Source organism: Gouania willdenowi, unplaced genomic scaffold (genome assembly GCF_900634775.1).
Source record: "Gouania willdenowi unplaced genomic scaffold, fGouWil2.1 scaffold_55_arrow_ctg1, whole genome shotgun sequence".
Lineage (NCBI taxonomy): Eukaryota > Metazoa > Chordata > Actinopteri > Blenniiformes > Gobiesocidae > Gouania > Gouania willdenowi.
In genome coordinates this window covers 847,897-865,563 of record NW_021145219.1, presented here as the reverse complement: position 1 = coordinate 865,563, position 17,667 = coordinate 847,897, and the positions used below count along the sequence as shown (strand labels likewise).

The window sequence follows — 17,667 nt, the reverse complement described above, 5'->3', positions numbered from 1 at the left end:
AAGTGTAACATACATCTGTGATACACACATCTGCAACACAAACATGTGTAACAGAGAAATGTGTAACACAGACAAGTGTAATACATACATCTGTGATGCACACATCTGCAACACAGACATCTGTAACACAGATATCTGCAACAAGAACATGTAAAACAAGTGCAACAGAAATCTGCAACACATACAATCGGTGACGCAGACATGTGGAACACAGACATCCGTAATGCAGACATGTGTAACACAGACATGTGTACCACATACTTCTGCCACATATACATCCGTAACGCAGACATGTGTAATGCAGACATCGGTAACACATACTTCTGCAACACATATGTGTAACACACACACATGTGTAACACATATCTGATATGTCTGTGTTACAATCCGTAATGCAGACATCTGTAATACAGACATCCGTAACGTAGACATCTGTAATACAGACATCCGTAAGACAGAAACCCGTAACATAGACATCCGTAATACAGACATCCGTAACACAGACATCTGTAATACAGACATCCGTAAAACAGACATCTGTAATACAGACATCCGTAACATAGACAGCTGTAATACAGACATCCGTAACATAGACAGCTGTATTACAGACATCCGTAACATAAACATCTGTAATACAGACATCCGTAACGTAGACATCTGTAATACAGACATCCGTAACATAGACATCTGTAATAAAGACATCTGTAATACAGACATCCGTAACGTAAACATCCGTAGACATCTGTAATACAGACATCCGTAACGTAGACATCTGTAATACAGACATCCGCAATGTAGACATCTGTAATACAGACATGTGTAACACAGCCCGGGCAACAAAGCCAGTCTCCAGACCTCAACCCAATAGAAAATCTGTGGAGGGAGTTGAAAGTCTGTGTTGCCCAGGAACAGCCCCAAAACATCACAGCTCGAGAGAAGATCGACATGAAAGAATGGGCCAAACTACCAACTACAGTAGGGCTGGGTATCACCAGGTACCTAGTGATTCGATAAATCACAATTTTTAATGTATTTATTTTTTGCCCACGATAACAATATTATCACGATACAGTGATTCTGCAGTCATCAATATATCGCCGGTAATTTCATCCACTATACATTACGATATCTGTGTCACTGAACAAATTCAGAATTTATCGACTGCACTGAATCCATTTCACAGGAATTATAAAACATTGTCAATCAATTTCACATGAATGACAGCCACGTAAAACAAAGTGTAAACTGCACAGTGGCGCTTCTTAACACACACTGACCACAACTAGTCACATGTCCTTGTGTTAAGTTTAAGTCTTTAAGAGATGACTGATACAAAATAATGGTTCACCAAAATATTGTTAATGATGTTTGTGCAATTTACCTTGGAATCATTAAAAACAAAATGAACGCAGAAAATGCTCATTTCAGTGATAGTATTATTAACTTCTGTAAACATGGACACATATCAGTTCTGCTTCACAGGCAGAATTAACTTGTTTTATGAAAACTACAAAATTTCACTGCATATGAAAAATAAACATTTCAGTCAGTTCATTATAATATAAACAACTGGGTGGTCGATGAAAACCTGGGCACACATTTGAACTTATACATACCACCATGTGTAAAGTTTACCTTAAACCTGCATGACTGCACATACATTTCAGTGCTAATGCTAATATCAATTTGTTCTTTGTAAACTTGAAAACATTTAACTAGTGTTTAGTACTTAACTTGTGTTAAAAGGAAAAAAAAAAAAAAACGATATTTGGCGCCAGTGTATCGATATTGTACCACAAGACAAAATATTGCAATATATCATGTCATCATTTAACCGCTGGCTATCGAGGTGGTGCCCAGAAAACGAGGTGGGCTTCATTGATAATTGGAGATCCTTCTGGGGAAAACCGAACCTGATAGGAAGAGATGGAATCCACCCTACTTTGGAGGAAGCATCTCTACTATCAGAAAACATGGCACAGTCACTGTTATGACATCTCATGAATGAGACCATGTTACAGAGGGGAGTCCTCCACGCCCCTCTGCGCTTGCCTTAGGACAGTTTCCCTCCCATTGCTATTATGATAGCTGTGTTCATCGCCATGACAACTGTTGTGATGGTGGTGAATATTATTTTATGGAGACGGTGTCTGTCCCCCGACCCAAATTTCACAATGATTTTAACATAAAATCAAATACAAGAGCTATCAATTATAAAAATCTGAAAAAAATTAAAATCTCAAATCTAGAAACACCAAAACATAAAACCATTAGATGTGCTCTATTAAATATTAGATCACTGAGATCCAAATCTCTACTAGTAAATGACCTTATCTCAGAAAATAACTTTGATTTATTCTGTTTAACTGAAACATGGCTGTATCAAGATGAATATGTTAGTTTAAATGAAGCCACTCCTCCCAGTCATTTAAATACTCATATGCCACGAGACATAGGCCGTGGAGGTGGTGTAGCAGCTATTTATCATTCCTCTCTCCTAATCTATCCTAAACCAAAGGCCAGTTACACTTCCTTTGAAAGCCTGGTTCTAAATTTATCTCATACCGAATCAAAAACCTGCCAGCCAGTCTTATTTGTGATAATTTACCGTCCTCCAGGCCCTTATTCTGAATTTCTATCAGAATTCTCTGACTTTATATCAAACTTAGTCCTCAGTTCTGATAAAATACTGATAGTAGGAGATTTTAATATCCATGTTGACAAAGATAGTGATAGCCTGAGCTCAGCCTTTATGTCCCTAATAGACTCAGTTGGCTTTTTTCAAACTATTAATGAAGCTACTCATCGTTTAAATCATACTCTTGATCTTGTTCTAACATATGGCCTTGATATTAATGAACTAAAAGTCTACCCTGAAAATTATCTGCTATCAGATCACTTTTTAATATCTTTTAACATTATCCTAGAGGATCTCGCACTGTGCAATAAAATAGTTACGAGTAGAAATCTGTCCAATAGTGCTGTGGCTAAATTTAAAGAGGCCATTCCTGCTGCCTTAAACTCAGTGCACCATCCAATAAATAACTATGATATTAATTATAACCCCTCTCAACTGGATCTGCTTGTCGATAGCTCTGCTAGTCTACTAAAATCCACCTTAGACTCAATTGCCCCATTGAGGGAAAAAACTATTAACACTAGAAGTCCCAGGGATTTCTATATCCCCCCAGAAGTCCCAGAGCAGGGTCAAATGAACTCTAGGACCAAACTGACGACTCTGATGGCTACAATTTGTATCTATTCATTTGTAAATGAATCACCTGAGAAATCAGCAGGGGGGAGAGCCTGACTCTAACAATGGAAGTCTGGAATGTTAGGGGGAAGTACCCTGGAAGTTAAAGTCACAATGCCCCGTTTATTAACTCGTTCTGCTTGATGCTGGGGGAGAACAAACACAGACTACAAACATTGAAAGAAACAGAGTCACTTGAGGGCAAAAAAAACAGCAGATTTAATGTGTAGTGTAAATGGGGCCTGAGACAAATCCAGTAAGGACATTGTTACTGAGCACTTCAAGAACCTGGGTGTGCCTCTCAACAATAAACTGTATAATAAGGGCCATAGTGTAAAATTATCTTTTTTTTATTTTTTATTATCACAATCCCTTCACAACCTGGTCAAGACACTGATGTGCATCAGAATTTATGAACTTTGATGAAATCACTGCATGTTCAGAATGTGTTCAGAGTATGTTCACAGGTTGGGGTGGGGTAGGGAGGAGCTGGGATCATTTCCATACCTATAGGAATAGCCTATTTTCATGCAGCCTTTTGTGCTGTGGGGAATAAATAGCTGACTGCTTCCACCACACAGTCATTAAAAACAAATAATTTTTGTGTTGTTTTTGAATGAAGCTTATGTTGGAATGTTGGCATTTAAAAATAAAAAAGTAACCAGAAAAATTGTAGATGTTATACAAAAAATGACAAAATCAGGAAAAAAGGTTGCTGTGTCATAGAGGGTTAAAGCCTCCACCTTATGAGAATTTTAAATATATATTTCTTACATAGTCCATTAACACATGTAAAAAAACCCAAAAAGAGTTAAAATATCAATGCAACTGTATATAACTATATATTAACTGAAATTCTTCCTGAACCCAGGATGCAGGGCCCCTCCTGTGGTGCGACACTTACTGCCTCATTGACATGACAAAAGCAGCTGAGGACAGGCGTTAGCTCAAATCCTTTGGGTCAAATGACCCCTCTCTGGGTTTTATAGGTAAAAAGTTCATTTGACACCTCTGTGGGACTTCTAGTGTTAAACGTCAGAGGAAAGCTCCGTGGTTAATCTCTGAAACTCGCACACTCAAACAAACAACCCGTAAATTAGAGAGAATGTGGCGCTCCAATAAAACAGAGGAGTCACGAATACTCTGGCAAGAAAGCCATAGTAAATACATGACAGCCTTACGACATAGTCGATCTACATACTATTCCTCACTAATTGAAGAAAATAAAAATAATCCGAGGTACCTTTTCAGCACTGTCGCCAGGCTAACACAAAGTCAGAGCTCTATTGAGACCATGATTCCGCTAGCCCTCAGCTGTGAGGACTTTATGACATTTTTTAACGATAAAATTCATAAGATTAGAGATAAAATTAGCCACTCCCTGCCTTCACCTGGGCCTGCTGTACCATTAAATGTAAATAGGCCTAACCTAAACTGTTTCACACATATAGGACTTCAGGAACTTAACTCTATTATTTCATCCTACAAACCATCGACCTGCCTTTCAGATCCGATCCCAACTAAGCTGTTTAAAGAAGTTGTTCCCCTGGTCTGCCCATCTTTGTTGGAGACAATAAATATATCCCTATCAATAGGCTACGTGCCACAGTCCTTTAAAGTAGCTGTAATCAAACCCCTTCTCAAAAAACCTACTCTTGATTCCAGCACTTTAGCAAACTACAGGCCTATATCTAATCTTCCTTTTATTTCAAAGATTCTTGAGAAAGTTGTGGCGGCTCAGCTCTGTGACTTCCTTCAAAACAACAGCCTGTTCGAGGACTTCCAGTCAGGTTTTAGAGCTCAACACAGCACAGAGACTGCTTTAGTTAAAGTAACTAATGATCTACTCTGGGCTTCAGATGAAGGACGACTCTCAGTGCTGGTTTTATTAGATCTTAGTGCAGCTTTTGACACTATAGATCACTATATTCTACTAGAGAGATTAGAGGAATTACTTGGAATCACAGGGACTGCCCTAAACTGGTTTAAGTCCTACCTATCTGATAGGTACCAGTTTGTACACGTGAATAATAGGTCTTCTGTGTACACTAAAGTAAGCTACGGGGTTCCTCAGGGCTCTGTGCTTGGTCCAATCCTCTTCTGTATCTATATGATCCCCCTTGGTAATGTTATGAGAAAATACTCTGTTAACTTTCACTGCTATGCTGATGATAGCCAACTGTATGTATCAATGAAGCCAGGTGAGACAAATCAGCTATCTAAACTTGAGGCCTGTCTAAAGGACATTAGGGCCTGGATGGACCAAAATTTTCTTCTTCTTAACTCAGACAAGACTGAGGTCATTGTACTGGGCCCACGACACCTTAGAGAAACCTATGCTAGCTTAACTGCCCTAGATGGCATTACTCTGGCACGAAACACAACTGTTAGAAACCTTGGGGTTCTATTTGATCAGGATTTATCCTTCAACTCTCACATAAAACAAACTTCAAGAACTGCCTTCTTTCATCTCCGTAACATTGCTAAAATCAGATCTATCCTGTCTCAGGGCGACGCCGAAAAGCTAGTCCATGCTTTTGTTACCTCTAGACTGGATTATTGTAATTCTCTTTTAGCAGGCTGCCCGAGCAAGTCGCTTAAGACACTTCAGCTGGTTCAAAATGCTGCAGCACGTGTACTGACTAAAACTAGGAGAAGAGATCACATTACTCCTGTACTAGCCTCTCTGCATTGGCTTCCCATAAAATATAGAATAGAATTCAAGATTCTTCTTCTCACTTATAAAGCCCTAAATGGACAGGCACCAGTCTATCTCAAGGAGCTTGTAGTGCCATACAATCCCCCCAGAACACTACGCTCTCAAAATGCTGGACTACTCGTTGTTCCATTTGTCTCGAAAAGTAGTATAGGAGGAAGAGCTTTCAGTTATCAGGCCCCACTTCTCTGGAACCATCTACCAACCACGGTTCGGGGGGCAGACACCCTCTCTACCTTTAAGGTTAGGCTCGAAACATTCCTCTTTGGTAAAGCTTTTAGTTAGGAACCAGCTCATAGCTCATAGTTATGATGCAATAGGCATAGACTGCCGGTGGGGGGGTCTGGCATGCTCGGTTGGAGAGAGGTTGGAGAGGGCGTTAATAGAAAGGTCATTTAGGTTAGAGAGGGACCGGAGAGGGTCCCATTCCTCTCTCAAACACTCCCTCTATGTCTGCTTCTTCCCTTGTGTGTTTGCTCCTGTACTCCTTCTGGCTTTTGTCTTGCAGGTCCGTGGGATCCTCAGTGTGGAGTTACAGAGTCTCAACAACTCTGTCTCCACCCTTTCCTCTGCACACACCCAACACAGCATAACGTGGATGGCTGTTCATCATAGGAATGGGATCCACACAAGGTTCCTGCTGCTTAACAGAAGGTTTTCCTTGCCGCCATGATGAATTCATGTTGGGTGTGGGATACATATGTATGCGTATATACGTATATATGCATATGTGTGTATCCATAAAATGAAGAGTCCGTCCTTAAGACTGCTCTACTGTAAAGTGTCTTGAGATACCATTGGTTATGATTTGGCGCTATACAAATAAAAGATTGATTGATTGATTGATTGATCATATAGATATTTTGGCACACCCCTAAGCTACAGTGTATGCAAACCTGGTGAAGATCTACAGGAAACGTTTGACCTCTGTCAAAAAATTAGTTAAACTTGTGTTATTGACCAAATAATTATTTTCTGCACAATTATACAAATAAATTATTTAAAAATTATACAATGTGATTTCCTGGATTTTTTGTTTTCACATTCTGTCTCTCACAGTTGAAGTGTTTCTGTTTACATTTAAGGTTTACATATATGTATTCTATGTTTGTTTTGTTTTTTTATGATTAATTTTGACGAAGCAGATTAAGTGAATAACTTTCTGAAATACAACAACTATGGCTTTCATAAGGAACCAAGAATTGTAATGTGGCTTCAAACAGGAAGAAGTTCAGTTCATTTAATTTGGGTTTTATGCATTCTGAGTGGCATCGCCTGCAGGAAATGTGAAAAATCAATTGTCTATCATCAAATTACAGCCAGCAGCTCATAATGTCATCATTCAGAAAAAATAGTGAAAAAGAGATCGATCCATGGCCTGAAATGACGCTTACATTTACAAGTAAAGCTTAGACAAACACAATATTTTGTCTAATGTGTACTGAATGTTTCCCTGAGAGCACATAAAACAACCTGGAACGTATTCAACACAAAGCAGCCCTGTTTACAAATCTTAACCTCAATTGATTCTATGACTTTAGTGTGGACCTTGTTAAAAAGACACAAAAACACAACTGATAGGCTTCAGTGGTTTTAAACCAGGCATGAGCAACTGATGGCCCTCGGCCTAATGTAGTGATGTCCCCAAAGGAAATGCACTATTAACTTCAAAAAACAAACAAAATGACAGAAAAATACACAAAATGACAACAAAAACCCAAAAAATGACAACATAAAAAAACCAAAACAATAATGGCAACAAAAACACAAAATGTCTTTGTGTGGTTTCCTCTGTAAATGCTCTGATTGGACATTATTCTAATGCTGATGTGAACGTTGATCATGTGACAGTCAGATCAGATACAGTCACGTGTTTGTGAGCCCGCCCCCTGTGATAACAGTTGCCAATCTCTGTTTAAAGGCTATAGTTACTGAAGTCTGTGACATATTAGACATTTTGAGGTTTATTATGTATCATCGCTTTGCTGTGTTCTTATGAGTTCTTTCTGGGTGTGACCAACTTGACAGGCTGGCCATGCCCCCTGTCACCCTATGGTGACTTAAGGAGACAGTCCCAGGTGTGGGAATGTAAAAGTTTCATTTATTCAGACAACGTTTTTCAGGAAGTTTACTTTGATCACCTGACATGATTCGACTGCCAACTGTCAGTCATCCTAAGAGACTATCAGGCGATAGGGGGCGTGGCCAGCCTGACAGATCTGTCAAATTGGCCACGCCCAGAAACAACTCATAAGGACACATCAAAGCGATCAGCAGACGCTCTGAGGAAGACTGATGGTTGGCATTCAAAACATGCCAGGAGATCAAACTAAATTTCCATTGTCTGAATAAATGAAACCTTAACACGTGTGACTGTGCACGCTCACCTATCGAACAGGGCGAGCAGCGTGAGCCGATCAAAGTGCAGGCCGACCCATAGGTAGGGGAGGAGCCATAGGCGGTAGTACTGCTTGGCTTTGCCGGCAGCAGCAGAGGCTGCAGGATCCTCCTGACCCAGCGGAGCATCCTGAAGCTCCGGGCTCAAATCTCCATCCTGCTGCTCCAGCAGCTCTGGGTCCATCGTCAGCAGGCGATTTAGGCGGATCTGAGGGAGGGAAAGCCATCGCACACTTTGAATCATAATGAGACAATACAGGGTTCTCGCCAGCCCTGTGAGCGTAGGGACCCCCGACGCTGTTCATATGAAAGCCCACTTGGCCACAACTGTGCCCAATTTTCCACAAGTTTGGGAACAAGTGTGTAACTCTAATATGTCAGTCAAAATAATTCCTATCATTAGGCCCGAGCACCATGAGCTGGCGAAGGGCCTCTTGCTCTTGTAGTGGCCACACTACGAGGGAAGGGGAGGAGCCTATGCGAACGCTACGTGCCCGTCAGTAACCTGGGACCCTGTCATGTCATAGGCATGCCCCTGCGCTTTCCACAAATGTATAGTTCATGGTACTCAAAAAGGGGGAAACATTGTTATTGGGTTGGATTATTATTCTTTCTTTCTTTCTTTCCCGGTCTCAGAACCAACTCACCTACTTTTCACCCAGTGAACCATTATGTAGAGTCTCAAAAATTAAAACAAAATTCAATTGGAATTGCCAAAAAAATTAATTTGTTGTAGAATCATGAAAATTGACACAGAAGTAGACCATGACAAGACAAGTAAAAAATATTATTCAAGACCACGCCAAAAAATACACAGGAAGTCCAGAATCTTGAATTGAAAATTGCAAAATTGCTATTTTTGCTCACGCTGTATTTTAACAAATTTCTCCGACAACGTTTCACCGACAGGGTTCAAAATCACAGGAGATCATTTAGAGAAGTGGGACACCCTGAAAGATATCCATGGATTTTTGATAACTTGCATTTTGGCGAAAACATTTCGAAAATTATTTTTTTTTGAAAATGCTCCCATTTGCACCAACTGTACAAACTTTGATTTGGACCAATGTAAATCAGTTGTTAAACTGTCGGTGCTAAACCAGCTATATGTGTAAATACAGAAATTGGCGCGTTAGCTCCCCCTACAGAGTGAAGACAATTTAATATGGAAAAAAATAAATAAAATGTTTCTAATTTTTCACAAACTTCTGTTTTGGCCTCTTGATCAAAAAAGTCAATGAGAAACATGCTTTATTTTTTATCGTGTTATTTTGTATCGGGATACTCCCCATTTTGTGTTAATGGGAAATCGGCCAAATCTTGAAAATTGTCAGCTCAAACTTTAACACACTCCTCCTGTAATTTGGCTTGAAATAAACACATCTATTTTTATTCAGGTTTCTGCTGTGCCATACATGATGTTGTTTTTCATTTCACTCTTTGATGCTGTTATGTATGGGTGTTATTCGGCAATGCTTTGACCAATCAGAATGCTTGACACAGCATTGTAAGGACCAGAACATGTAAAAATTGGTGATATCAAACACTATGGGACCGGGCTTCAGCCCTGGCCAATCAGAGCTGGATAAAGGAGGAACCTGCCATTTTACGCACAAGCGCTACGCGCTCATTGGACAGATTTTTCAACTGAGATACCCATGTGACCACACGTTTTGGATTTATAAAAACATGTAGTTTTATGCACATTGGAGGAACTTTTGATAAGAAACAACAATGGTAAGACAACGTGTCATTATGGTTGACTTTTGCCGCTGTGTTTTTTCTGATTTTGTGGCGTTGTTTTGGTACATAACATACCCGACCTGTATAGCAGTGGATTCAGCTCAGCCTGTAGTGTCACGTAGTATCTTGTTATAGAGCTCTGTCTTTACATTGTGACTCACAGCAGTGGGAAAAGCCAAGTTTGCGGAGTTGTTGACTTTTCCCTCTGAACATAATGGGCTTGTGTGTGTGCTGTGGTCTTTTAATCTAACTTTGGGTTAGCTGAGTTTCTTAGGATTACGGAGAGGTATAGAATGTGTGATTTCATTCATTTTTGATAACATTTAGACCCGTGAAAGTCACAAAAGCTAGAAATACCCCCGAGGATGGGTCCGTTGGTGCTGAAGAGGTTAAAAGAAAGATGAAACCCAAAAAAACAGACATAAAGTGGGCAGTGAGAGGTGAAGGCAAAGCATCAGAGCAGTATCTCGTGGGTTCAGTACTCACCAGGTCATGAGGGTAGAAACGAACTGAGGTAGAACTGGAGAGGTGGGAGTCGGTGTCCCTGCAGGGCAAACAATAAGGCCAGGTTTGTTAAAGAAATCTAATCAAAAATGGTTTGAAATTCCCATTGTTTTGACTGCAAAGAAAAATAAAGGAAAGTGATTTCAGCCGTTCTATTACACACATGTACACACTGTAGATCAGACACAAGCAACTGTCATTATTGCATTAGAATAAAGACCAAACAGAGCATTAACACAGGAAATGGCAAAGGAACCGTTTGTTGACCTCTTCTGTGTTATTGGAATTATTTTGTGTATTTTTCTTGCATTTTAGTGTGTTTTTGGAGTCATTTTATGTATTAATGTAATGTTGTACTTTAGTGTGTTTTTGGAGACTTTTTGATACTTTTCTGTGTGTTCATTGACTCTGTGTGTTTTTGGAATCATTTTGTAGATTATTTCTCTAACTTTGTGAGTGTTTGTAGTTGTTCAGTCACTTAGTGTGTTTTTGTTCTCAGATTGTGTATCTAGAGTGATTTTGTGTAACTTTTTGTTGTCATTTTGTATATTTCTGCTGTTTGAGGGTCACAAACAATTAAGAGCGAGGGCTGCATGTGACCAGTTGCCCATATCTACTATATATAGAAAAAGTGTGCAGACTGTTAACAGAATTAGTTTAAACCATCAATAAGAACAAAATAAAAGTACAAAAAAAGCACACAAACTATTCCAAAAGCACAAATACACAGTGATTCCCAACATACCCAAAAGTGCAGCAAAAATACACAAAGTGTTTCCAAAGTCACACAAAAGAAAAACAAAAATACACAGCATGACTCCAAAAACACACAGAATGACAAATGTCAATAAAAATAAACCTAAGTACAACAAAAATATCCACAATTACTCCAAAAACACACTTAATGATACACTATATGACGCGAAAACACACAAAAGCACAACAAAATTAAGCAAAGGTACAACAAAAACACACAAAAGTGCAACATAAAAACTAAAGGGCAACAAAAACACACAAAATGATTCCAAAAACAAACAAAATGTCAAAAAAAAAAAACACGAGTACAACAAAAATATCCAAAATTTCTCCAAAAACACACGAAAATACACTAAACAACAGGGAAACAGACAAAACCCTTCGTTCTGTCCCGTCTTAACATTTGAACATTTTTTAAATGTGGCCCCTCAGATCAAAGAATCATGGTGATAACGATAGCTCATCTCTGCAGTAGTTTTATTTCTACACTAAAAAACAAATGCTTTTAGTTTTTAATGTACAGAATCTATTATTTTCCACTGACTCAAATGTGGGGCAATCATAGCATCCACTAACCATAGGATATTGGAGGCTCGTCTTGTTGCAGGTTCAAAATTGACCAGAGACATGTCACATCCTCCAGCCTCGTATAAGGAGGGCGTGATCTTTCCTGGAGACACAAGGAAAACAAGAAATAAAGAATGAGTGAATGTGTGTGTGGAGCCCACAGGCTGAGCATTGAATAACTTCATTAAACCTTAATGTTTGCATACACACACTTAGACAGCCTTGGCAATATTGCCAAGTTGAGCTGAGCTAATGAGATCACAGAGGAAAAGGGCCTCGCTCGTTTCCTCCCTCATATGAAAAACCATTGGCTGGTTTCCGCACGGTCTGAGTTTTATGTCACAGGGTCCTGTAATGAGCTACACAAGCACCTTTGGAATAGAAAGCACTAGAATTAAACAATTAAAGCCAATGAAACCTTGATGGTAAAGTTCGATTCATGCGTCGATCATTAAAGACAAAAAAAACATTTTTTCTTTTTTTTTTTTTAAGGAGGAAACAGACAGAATTACAGAGTCAATGGCAACACAAAGCCATTAACTGGGTGAACTAGATCCTTTTCAACTTTATGGGAACATCAAAGACTGCAGCTGTGAAGCTTTAGTACTTAAAGCAATATTAAAGGTGGGAAAAAAATATGGAGTCACGTACATTTGGCTATTTTTTTGTGACGATATAAAAAAAAATCTATATTTCTGTTGTTTTTAAAATTGCAATATAATTACGCCACAATTGTACTCAATTATCAATTACGCGATTACAATTATAATTCACCCCAACCCTGGACTGAACCATTTAGCGCACACACACACGCACGCGCGCACACACACACACTTAAAATGAATACTAATGCTTTCATCAGCAGCACTGAAGAAAGAACCAAACTATGTTGTTAAGTTGTTCAATGATGTCCGACACAAATAAAAGCCTCCTTACATGCACAACCAGCTGTCAGCACTGGGGGAGAAATGTGGCAACATCAACATCCAAGTGAGGTCAACCACTGGATACAGACACAGATAAATGGAGCGTGGATAATGGCGCTGAGCTCTGACTGATTACAGCGGCTCACTGAGCGTCACATCTCCCCCACAGCTCTACCCAAGGAACCACAGCGTCAGGTCCTCATGCTCTCCCTACCCAAGTCCTCCTGCAAGCTGGTGGCTCCAACAGTTGAAGCTTTGTCCTGAGAACCCTCCAGGTGTGTGCTTCCGTTCCTGGCCAGCAGGGAGGCGCTTGTGCTCAGCACGGTCACCTGAGATGAGGTTCGGGATGGCTGACTTTTCACCTGGGAAGTAGAAGGCTGGGAGGCCTGGCTGAGGGCCTCCTGAAGACTGTTGGAGGAGATGGGAGAGTGGAAGGAGATGAGCTGGGAGGGAATTGTTTTAGCGGTAGCATCAAGGAGCGGTGAAGAAACATGCTAGCTGGCTACGATTTAAGTCATTCTAACAGCCACCTTTACCACACAAGTCCTTTGTACTTGTTGTTGTTTTAAAAGTGTAATTTCTAAGCTTTCCAAAGATGTCATACACATCAAATCATAGAATATTTGTGGAAGTTATGACAGTGTGGTTCACAAAATTCATTTTCACCAAATATGGCCAGATCGCTTTTTGCCTTGTTCACAGTAGCTGTGTTTCCATTACAAACTTTTGCAAAAATAAAAGCGATATTTCTAAATGTCGACAAAGTATATTTGCACTTTGAACGTATTTCCATTGAACGCTGTTTTGAGCAGGAGCCTCGTAACTCCCATGAAATCTCATCCCGTGAGACTTTGCTGCAGAAAGATGGACGTTCAGAGCCTCTTTATAACACATAACAGTAATGATTTTAAGGCTGGGCTACCGGACTCAAAACCCCACTCACTTTGTTGTTGTTGTGTACATGAGTTAAAATTGCTACTCTTGTGTTATTCTTGAACAAATCGGGCTGAAATTTGGTAGGTATAATCTATGGATGTGTACGCATCGACGCTCGGAGCCCGATTTTTAATTTGGGGCCCCAAAAGAAGAAAAAAAAGAAACTCGATTTCTCATTTATTTGCGAGTCAGATATTACAACGGTTGGTGGTACCAAATCATTGGCACAAACCAACATATAAATGGGGCCCATTACCCTGTACCTGTAACGAGGGTGCCAGAGGTCCCCATTTTTCAAATGACTTCTCCTTTGTTAGTTCTCGTTAGATCAGAATGCAGTTAGGTATAAACACTATGAATAGTATACGATGAGACGCTCTGAGCTGTTTTTTGAAATGGGGCTGGGGCCCCACCCTCCATTTCCGGTAATTTCCAAATTTATGGGAACATAGTCTTCTGATATATCGTTTCAAAGGTAATTCAACGTAGATTACAATTATGCCAAGCACAATTCGATTGGGGCCCAAGGGGGGGGCTATTTTCGGCAATTTCAATTAAAGTCATTTTCTCATTTATTTGTGTGTCAAATATTGCGACAGTTGGTGGTATCGAATCATTGACACATACCATTATATGAATGGGGCCCATTATTCCGTATGTGCCACGGGGGCCCCCGGGAACCCCATTTTTCAAAAGACTACTCCTCCATTAATGCTCATTGAATCAGGCCGTAATTTGACATGGATATTCTATGAGCCTCTCGGTGTAACCGAGTCATTTGACTGAATTCTTGGGAACGTGGTACGTGTTATTCGCCACAGTCGTGGTTTATCCAAACTTGTTAAGTATAATGCTAAGAAATGTCCTGGTCTCTTCTTCTGTTTACATGTATGTGCCATTATTTCCATTACCTCTTTAGATTTTGGGGATTTCCAAGGGTAAGAGAAACGCAGCTATTGACTTTATAAACATCTGAAGCAAAAATGGAGTCAATCACTGCACATTTAGAGGTGGCACACTTTTTTCACAATGTTGATGTTTTTTCTATTTTCATAATACTTTTTGAACTGTTCTAATGTTCTTACTCATTTAGTATAAATACAGGGAGAAACTATTATTGACCATACTTAATATCAGTTTCTGATATCTGTGAAAGTTACGCATTCTTTGGTTAAGCAATAAAAAAAATTGTGAAAAAGTGTGCCACCCTTTATAAACGTTATATTGGCCAAATTTTTGGTAGAGATGCTCAAAATATCAATAAGAACAAGGCAAAATGTGATCTGGCAAAATATTGAAAACTTTTTTTTATACTATTATATTGTGAACCACCCTATTATGGCCATTTGAATGTTGACATTCTATAAACTACACAACAGTTATTGAAGGTTTGTCACCTCTAGACCACCCTAACACACAAATAACTGTGTATTAGGATGGGTCACAATATGATGGTATCAGTAAAAGTTTTCCAGATTGTGTTTTGCCTTGTTCATATAGACATTTTGAAAGTCTGTACCAACAGTTGAGCCAATATAACGTCAGTAAAGTCAGTTTTTAAAATTGTTATGTCTCAACTGATGAATGTGTAACTTTCACAGATATAAGAAACTAAAACTATATAAAGGTAAATATGGTCATTAATAGTTTACCCCTGTAATTACACTAAATGAGTGAGAACATTAGAACAGTTCAAACACTGTTACAGAAAATAGAAAAAACATCACCATAAAGAAGAAGTGTGCTACCCCTAAAATTTGGTGAAAATGTATTTTGTGAACTATCCTACCCAACACCCCACCAAAGGTTGTCAACAGAGATTTTAACAGTTTTAATTGAATTCACATCACATACATAAACCTATCATTGGTCAGCCCAAACAGACTAATTTATCAAACTCATCGATATGCACTGCTTTGAATACAAGAGTAAGTTGAAAGCTGTTATTTTCTTAAAGGTTAATATCAGTGCTTCATTTAACTATGTTTTTATTAATCAAACAATGCATTCATGTATCTTGACTTTTAGTAAAAGGAACATTCTTTAATCACATATCATGTGCATGCTTTACCTAACATCCATTTTTGTTGTTGATTTATTTATGTATTAATAATGTTTCAATTCACCGGTTTATCAGTAATGTGACTTATGTGTTGCTTCTTTTTTTTGTCCTGTAGTAAAAGTCCGCCCCCATCTGTGGGTCCCCGCTGTGTGGTGAGCTTAAATCATGAAGCTCTAGTCCATATTTTCCCAGTAAATATCCAAATATCAGACAAACAAAACAAGATTTAATTTTAAAACTACTGCTGTCAAGATATTAAAAAAATGGTGTGATTAATTAATTATGCTCTGTAATTAATTAATATAATTAATCCATTTCTTAAATCACACCTAAAAATTGTGAAGCAACGCCCTCAACTTGAGGTATTTACATTTAAATCTATTATTGTGGTGGATGAAAAGATTGGTATATAACAAAGTGTCTTTATAAAGTAACTCATTGATTTGAACAAACTTGAATAAATGCAGGTGTAGCCATTTACAAACCGCTGTATTTACTAGTCCCAACCTGTCATATTGATTTGTACTTCAGTACAAACGGGGCAACCGTGACTCAATGATAGAGTGGGTCGTCCTTTAACCGAAGGGTTGGTGGTTCGAATCCAGCTCTAACAAGTTATTGTCATTGTGTCCTTGGGCAAGGCACTTCACCCACATTGCCTAGCATGAATGTGGTGAGCGAGTGAGTGTTGGTGGTGCACCATGACAGACTCGCTTCCATCAGACTGCCCCAGGACAGCTCTGGCTACAATAGTAGCTTACCACCACCGTGGGTGGAGTGAAAGAATAATGCAGATCAATGTGAAGCGCTTTGTGTATGATAAAGCACTATATAAAATTCAATGCATTATTATTATTAGTCAATCAATAATAGAATAATAGAAAATATAAATGAAATAAAACATCGGGACTTTTTCATTTTGGCTCTGAACCCTATCATCTTTTGTTTTGGCAACACAGCGTGCATGTTGCAGTTAGCACTGTCCGCGCTAGCTGTCCGTGCAAGCTGCTTACATGCTTAGCATTGTGGTAGCGGAGGCTGCAAAGCTCCGGTCGTCTGCAAACTCCTTCTTGCTCAATTTACATTTGTTAGGTTATTATCAGTTGTTTTTTGTTTAGTTTCATTATGTACATTGTACAGTCTATAAAGATTATATGTTGGATTAAAATCATCCATATTGTTCTCTCCACAAACGTGTAATACAATGCAGTTGTACGTTTAAGAAGATAAGACCTTTGAGTCATGCAGATTAGAGAGAAACGGTGGCTGTAATGAGAAGGTGTGACAGAGGGATGAAAGGGGAGGAGTCTGAGAAGAGGGAGGAGCACACAGATCACATGCAGAGTTTTGACCCCCACCCCCCAGGCTTCCGTTGGAAACAAGCAGAGCAGAAGATGCAAAGCAGTGCCGATGCCCTGGTAACATGCTCATGCAACACGTCGACACAAGCCACTCCCCCCGTACCTGAGAGGAGATCCAATGAGGGAGGTGGGTGGGGTGGGGTTACTCCCCGCGTTGTGTCGTCGCCGTACAGCCTGGCGACGAAATGTGCTACGCTCACGGCGAAATATCACCGTCTCTTCACTTCCTGGGGCTGTGATGATGAAAGACATCATTGGCCTGTTACATTACATCAACAAAAATTATCAGCTTTGCGTACTGCAATCAAAAGCGATCCATGGTAACCTTCCGACAAGTGAAAAACTCACTTTACTGACCTTAGATGCCTCGGCTGATCACAAATAAGAACTCAAAAGAAGAGGGAACTGTTACAAAAAAGACTTCAGACCTGTCCAACTTGGGTGTC

At 39.4% G+C, this 17,667-nt stretch overlaps 1 protein-coding gene across 3 annotated transcripts in view; it reads right to left on the bottom strand.

The window, feature by feature from the left end:
• pcnx1 (pecanex 1) overlaps window positions 1-17,667 on the bottom strand; it is a 102,845-nt gene that overhangs the window by 59,283 nt on the left and 25,895 nt on the right. For 2 of the 3 annotated variants that reach the window (XM_028442533.1, XM_028442534.1), the window contains exons 7-11: window positions 17,325-17,454; window positions 13,077-13,270; window positions 11,946-12,039; window positions 10,596-10,653; window positions 8,357-8,574 (exon numbers count right to left, since the gene is read on the bottom strand). In XM_028442533.1, coding sequence (XP_028298334.1) covers window positions 8,357-8,574; window positions 10,596-10,653; window positions 11,946-12,039; window positions 13,077-13,270; window positions 17,325-17,454 — 694 coding nt within the window. The remainder of the gene's footprint in view (window positions 1-8,356; window positions 8,575-10,595; window positions 10,654-11,945; window positions 12,040-13,076; window positions 13,271-17,324; window positions 17,455-17,667) is intronic. The other variant, XM_028442535.1, reaches the window with a different exon arrangement.